The sequence below is a fragment of the Xyrauchen texanus genome, chromosome 28, assembly GCF_025860055.1.
Source record: "Xyrauchen texanus isolate HMW12.3.18 chromosome 28, RBS_HiC_50CHRs, whole genome shotgun sequence".
In the NCBI taxonomy this organism is placed as follows: Eukaryota; Metazoa; Chordata; class Actinopteri; order Cypriniformes; family Catostomidae; genus Xyrauchen; species Xyrauchen texanus.
This window is the reverse complement of record NC_068303.1, coordinates 19,293,220-19,300,270: the sequence shown is the minus strand read 5'-3', so window position 1 is coordinate 19,300,270 and position 7,051 is coordinate 19,293,220. Positions and strand designations below refer to the sequence as shown.

At 37.3% G+C, this 7,051-nt stretch overlaps 1 protein-coding gene across 1 annotated transcript in view; it reads left to right on the top strand.

The window, feature by feature from the left end:
• LOC127622486 (protein sel-1 homolog 1-like) overlaps window positions 1-7,051 on the top strand; it is a 12,591-nt gene continuing 5,540 nt past the window's right edge. The window contains exons 1-6 of the mRNA XM_052096588.1: window positions 1-593; window positions 814-860; window positions 1,989-2,160; window positions 2,487-2,654; window positions 3,010-3,115; window positions 5,361-5,523. Coding sequence (XP_051952548.1) covers window positions 536-593; window positions 814-860; window positions 1,989-2,160; window positions 2,487-2,654; window positions 3,010-3,115; window positions 5,361-5,523 — 714 coding nt within the window. The 5' untranslated portion in view covers window positions 1-535. The remainder of the gene's footprint in view (window positions 594-813; window positions 861-1,988; window positions 2,161-2,486; window positions 2,655-3,009; window positions 3,116-5,360; window positions 5,524-7,051) is intronic.

Sequence of the window (7,051 nt, the reverse complement as noted above, 5' to 3'; positions counted from 1 at the left end):
TCGGTATAGGGTCGGTCTATGAACAGAAGTATGCTAAACATGAGAAACCGTAACGACAGCTCGAGTTTAATAAAAAAATAATTGGATTTTATAGACATTGGATTTGCTTTGGAAGCATAATAACAGAACTGTGTAGGAATAAATTCATGCTCTGCGACTATAATTGCATTGTGCTCTGAGAAGTGCTTTTTTTGTGCTGTTTGTTTAGCTGTGCTAGCTGTGTAGAAATCCTGTCAGTGAGTTAGTACATTGGGCTGTTAGCAGCAATGCTTTTGTTAGTGGACTTCGGGGTTAATGTCTGATTTGGAGTTCGTATGGATTATTTTATCATAATCCGTTTAGTGTCTTCGGAAAAGTTTCGGGTTGATTGGTTAGCTAGTTAAGTTTAATAGATAGTGGTTATGCAGACAGGTGTAGTTCGCTAACAGATTTGTGAAACGAGATGACTAGTTAGTTCAACAGATACCTGGTGCGCTGTTTTAATCATTTAAAATAGATTGATAGTCGTTCACTGTGTTTTACACACACTGACAAGATGAAAACCATTAAGAAGGCTTGTCTGGTCCTTATTCTGGCAGTAGTTGTGACAGCTGGTGAGTAAAAAAGGAAACTCTTTTTGAAACGTACAATGCTTTGTGACTATAGTGTGAATAGTCTTATATAAAGACATACATAATATTATTTAGTTATTAAATAAAATGAAAGCTCTTTACCTGTTTAAATATGGAAAAAAAAATCTTTGGTATAACGTTTATGGGAGAATTGAATGTATTTTGAAACTGAAAGCTTGAATGTTCATCCTTTTAATTGCAGATGTAGCTCAAGATAATGAAGGTGCTATGGATGGAGGTCATTCACAGGTAATTCAGCATTAGAGACACACTATCAGAGCCATATAAAGTACGCATGTGCAGCCGTGTTTGATACTGTTACCACTAGTATTACATTTTGTGGCTTTCAGTTTTAAAGGGTGATTTTATAGTTCACCCAAAAATGAAAATTCTCTTATAATTTACTCACCCTCATGCCATCCCAAATACGTTTGACATTCTGTCTTCTGTAGAACATAAAGATTTTTAGAAGAATATTTCAGCTCTGTTGGTCCTAACAATGTTATTGATTGGTGGCCAGTACTTTGAAGCTCCAAAAATCAAATAAAGGCAGAATAAGTAATCTATAGTAGGATAATCCATATCTTCAGAAGTGATATAATAGGTGTGGGTGAGAAACCAATCAATATTTAAATCCTTTTTTTTTTTACTATAAATCTCCACTTTCACAAAGTGCAAAAGAAAGAAAGTCAAACATATCTGCTATGGCGTGAGGTTGAGTTAATGAAGAGTTTTCATTTTTTGGGTGAACCATCCTTTTAAGCCACTCATTAACAGCTGAGAAAATCTAATTAGATCCCATATGTCCTCAACCAAAAAATTGGGTTCTTTAAACATTAGATGCCTATAAAGCTTTTTGGCCATGATGTCAATTTATAGGTGAACCTGGAAGTCTTAATTTGCCATGGGTTCCCTCTGGTTTGTATTATGGGGTTTTTGATCTTATGAGCTAAATATGATCTGCGATTAAACATTTCTTTGCGATACGTGCATGTTTTGTTCTACAACATAAATCACACACACTGAATTTTGAAGCCACCCTGTGTTTTAAAAAAAAATTATGCAGTTCAATACGTTTCAAAATTCATGTTTGAGGTATGAAAGTGTGTAATTTTGTTGTAGAACAAAACGTCCATGTATCGTTAAGCAATGTTTACAACAGAGCTTATTTTACTTTGTAAAATTTAATTTAAGTTTAAAATTTAAGTTCAAAACCCCATTATAAAAACCCTGAGGGTTACAACCTGAACAGCTCTATACATACAAAAAATTTAAATGTTTATACAATAGTCAATAAATCATGGGATTTAGTGGCACAAATTTGTAAACCGTGCTACTTCATTACATGTTTTCTGTCTGTGGTCTTGTCCTTATCAGGACACTGATGATAATGAAGGCTCCAGCATTGTGGTAGGACATGCCTATGTCCCAAAAGATGCCCAGGCCGACAGGAGTACAACAAACACTGGAAAAGAGGGTGAGGTTGAAAGCATTGAAAAGGAAGACCTTCCAACTCAGCCCCCTCCAACAGAGGAGCGACGTAAAGAAGGTTAGACTGAATCCTAGTTTCTGCATCTTGAAGGAAGACAGGTGCTTCCTGAATAAGATAAAGCAGCATTCATGTCTCTGTATTTAGATTTGTCTGTGAGTTTTAGCATTGTTTCCTTCTCACTCTGCAGCTAATATGTTGCTCTCATATTCAAAGTTTTATATATTGTCCATTTAAGTTTAACCTCTTAGAATGATGGCATAAGATCCTTGCTTGCTTTGTACTTCCTCACTGAGAAAAGAAACATGTTCATGCTTTCCCTTATGTTGTTTGTTCCTGTGAAAGTTTCTGGTTATGTGTAATTTGTTGTTTATCATTTGTCATAGTTCCGGTGGTGAATGGTGGAACAGCCTCGGGGGAGCCCTGTTTCTTTCCTTTTCTATTCCAAGGGAAAGAGTACTCAGAGTGCACTACTGAAGGCAGAGGAGATGGGAGGTTGTGGTGTGCCACAACCTACGACTACTACACAGATAAAAGATGGGGCTTCTGTGAAAGTGAGTGAGCTATTATTGGTAGCATACACTGGTGTACTAATCGTTGTATCACTGTTCTTATTTGACACTGCAAATATGATAATTTAAAGAGTTCTTGGCATGTTAGTAGCATGTTGTTTTTATGTTAAACCACTCTTGTCAAGTTATAATTTGATTTCTGTCTTGTACCTTTAGCAATGAGCATCTTGTGTTCCAGAATAGTGTGCAATACAAATTCTATTATCAATACAAATAGCTTGGATGTAAAAAGACATGGCATTTATCAATGCTGTCAATGCCTTCCTTGATATCAGGCAGAATTTTAGCAGTGTCCGTTGTTGTATCAAGTGAGTGTTGTATCTACCCCTCCTCACAGCGGAGGAGCAGGCGGAGCGGAGGAGGTTATTGGAAGAGGCTGAAGAGCAGTACCAGGCCACAATCAGGATTATCAATGGCACCAACCGAAAGACCCAGAAGAAAGAGTGAGTGCTGTGCTGACTGGTGTGCTGTTTTTCTGTTTTGTTTTATTTTTATTTCTTAGTACTTTAGTGTTTTGTTCTCAAAAGATTTTAACACATCATATGAGTTGGTGCAATTTTTCAATTTGTTATTTTTTTTTACAGTTATATATATAGCCTATTTAAGATAAGTTCTAAATGTAAAACAATTGTCCAATTATAATTAAATTAATATGTTTTTTTACACACATATTATATTAAATATAATATAATGTTAATATATTATATTTTACACTGTATAAATTAACGAGCCATTCCATTATATATTAATAAAACAAGAATCTAGTGCAGGGCTACTCAACTTTGGAAAGCTCGGGGGCCATAAAGCAGGACCCCTTAAGCCTTGAGGGCCACTCTCTTAATTTTAGTAATTGTTATATATAGTATATAAGACTTATTTATTAATTTTATATTAAGAATTTTATAGGTAGTTACATTTTTAAAGTATTAAATATAAATTAGTTGTGTATTATTCATTGCAATATAGAAAGTAGACATGATCAGTTCTTACTAAATTTAACCATAGTTTTACTGTAAAAAAAATGTACCATGATTGTAATAACCATGGACTTTTAGCAGAAACCATGGATTTACTATAGTAATTTTGTAGTAACATAACTGTAGTAATTTTGTTGTTGCAAAAATCTTTGTTTTGATACTATTATGGTTTTACTACAGTAATATTGCATTCATATAATAACCATGTTTTTACTACAATAATATTGCATTAATTTAATAAACACGGTTTAATTATAGTAATATTGTAGTAACATGACTGTAGTAACTATGATTAATTTTGTAGTTACTATGGTTTAACTTCAAATGTCATGGTTAAATTGTGTTTACTATAATAAAACCATAGTTAATTTTATTAAGGATCTTTCAAAGACACTGTCAACCAATAGACAGAGTGTTTAGCATCACATAAACCTGAGATGCATACAAAAGCAAAGATATATTTCCTGCACTTACTCTAAAACTGCTCCAGTGACAAATCATTTGGATTTGTGCACCCACTTTACCGTTTTACTTTGAAGTCAATAGTTCATGAATAATCAATTGCATGAAGTCGTCTTAATACCGTAGTTGCAGGATAAACTGTTATTTTTTCTGTTATTTCTGTTATCGTGATGATTATGCATATATGGTTAGCGATTCAAACAGGATTGATACAGATTCACACTGTGATAAGTGACTCAAACACGTGCATTTTTTAATGACAAATTGCGCGGCTGTGCGCATACTGACCACCACTCATGTAACATGAGCTATAAATAAATATTCTTTGTTTATTTAATTTGTTACCTTCTTGGCAATGATTTAGCTCTCTGAACTGTTCTGTGATTCAGGGATACAGAAAACTACCATAAATAATCTAGAAAACTATCACTTCACAAATAATGCAGGCCACAAAAAATGTCTAGAGGGCCGCCGCATGTGGCCCGCAGGCTGCATTTTGAGTAGTTCTGCTCTAGTGTATTGTTAGACCTTGTTATTCAGTGTACAAAAGGTACTGGGGAAATATGCTTGTCTTTCTAGAACAAAAACTGAGGAGCTGCAACAGGTAATTTTACTGTGAAAAGTGTCCTTTTAACATTATTAGCAGTAGTTTACTCTGCCTCAGAAGCACAGGAACATCTGCCCCTTTTCCTGAATTCATCCAATGGATTGAAGCGCCAAGCGCGCATTGCACAAAAAGTAAAAAAAAAAAATTTCCATGTGCACGATTACGCGAAATGGAGCCTCGCAAAATCTAGGTGACAGCATCAAGTATAAACCAGGCTTTACGGCACTTTTTTGCATTTAAATTCAGTTTTTTTTATTCCACTTATGTCATGCTAATATGTTTGCTTAGTATTAGGCCTATGCAGTTCATGATATCATTACAAAAATATAATGTTGATTTTAAGGACATTTTTGTTACCTTTGTATGATAAACAATTTTGGTACTGTGATTGGTCGCCACTTGGTGTCCAATGTAAAATTTGTAAAAATTGGTTAAGGCTAAACTATTCTGCTCTGTGAATCAAAGAGCATGCGCAAAAGAGCTATATAATTTTCAGGGTCTGTTCTTTAAGATTTTTTCTTGTAATTTTCCTGTTATTAATTTCGATGTTAATCAACAACAATGTCAGAAACCTGCTGAACATAAACTTCCTTATGTTCCTGAAAGTACTTACATTTTTAAGTTATATTTTCTCGATTACAGGTTGTATGACAAACTTCTGAAAATTGCAGAGGTGGGTCATTCCAAGGCCATGGAGAAAGTGGCATATGCCATGCTGTTAGGAGACTATTTACCCCAGAACGTTCCTCAGGCTAAGGAGATCTTTGAGAAACTGGCATTGGAGGGCTCCCCTAAAGCCCAGATGGTATTTGCAACTTTTATGCTGACTAAATGCCATGTTTTATTTCTAATAATGATGGTTTAATGTTTTTTTATGCTACGGTAGGCCTTTTATGCCATTTCAAGTAGTCATTACATACTGCTTTTTTGTGGCATAATATTGATTAGCATAAACAGGGCTTGACAATAAGGACTGCCCGATGGCCCGGGGCCAGTGCTAGAGAGCTAGAACTGTCACTTGTCCGATCGGGCCAGTGCTGCATTTATAACATTAGTGCAAGAAAACAAGTGAGAGAGCACAACAATTACACTGAGCGAACGAAGTATTCTAAATTTGTGCTATTCTATTTAGCTCGCAAAGACGTGCAAATGCATAATATACTGGACACGACAAGGCACAGTCGCATGCTGACACCGAGTGCACTCTCCTAGCACTGTCCTCTCTCTTTTCCAAGTGTCTTAGCAGCAGCTATTACCAATGTGTATATAATAGAAGGAAAAAAACCCACTTAATGAATTTCGTAGCAGGATTGCGCGTCTTACGCAACATTTTAAGTATCCCTGCACATTCCGTGTTCGCAGTGTGTGAAATCCTCACATTTTTCATTTTTACATGTTGGTGAAAAGGAATAATCCACACATTGGAGCACAAAAAAATAAACAGTTTCATTCTATAGGACTGAAAACGTTTCAGTTACTGTTGTAACCTCCATTCCCTGATGGAGGGAATGAGACATTGTGTCGAGTGAAGCGACACTAGGGGACTTTCTTGAAGGCCTCGGCTACCTCTGAACTTGATAAAGGGCCAATGAGAATTTGGCAGCCAGAATTTGCATGTCCCTCCCCCAGACATACGGGTATAAAGGGAGGGAATCATGCCTCTGGTTCATTCAGGTTTTGCACTGAGGAGACGAGTGTTCCCCGTCTGTCGCTCACTTCGACGTTGAGTCAAGTGAAGTGACATTAGGGGTCCCTATTCAGTCACGCCATGCGATGATCCATGTATGTGCTCTGCTGATGCAGGTGTGGGCAGGCAGCTGCGTGCCAAAGCAACAGGCTGCTTCAGACAGCACGTACCCTTCCCCAAAGCCCCATAAAATTGTCATAAACTTTTTAGGTTCCTGGCATCCCGAAGGGGGGAAAAAAGCAACATGCCAAGCAAGGGAGCAGGCCGTGCCGGCTAGGGCCATCTTAACGCTATCATACGTATTGTGGATGGCGTTTTTTTCAAACTCCTATTCTTTCAGGGGGAAAACACCCCACGGAGACCACCACCTGCCTAGTCTTGGGGGAGGTAAAGAGTGGCGAAATGCATCACATGGGTTTTCATGCCACATGTGGAAATGGCGTGATGGTAAATCCTACCTTCTGTGTTGCTGCAAACACGGCAACCAGGGGGCAGTGGGGACTGCCCAAGGGAGAAGCGCGTCCGCCCGTAGGGGGACCGTACTGCAGAAAATGCACATAGGGGGATTAATCCACAAGGGCCCATCCTGTGGAGCACAGATTCCAGTACAGAGTTATTTTAGTACCCGTAGTGGGTCTGGTCGGGG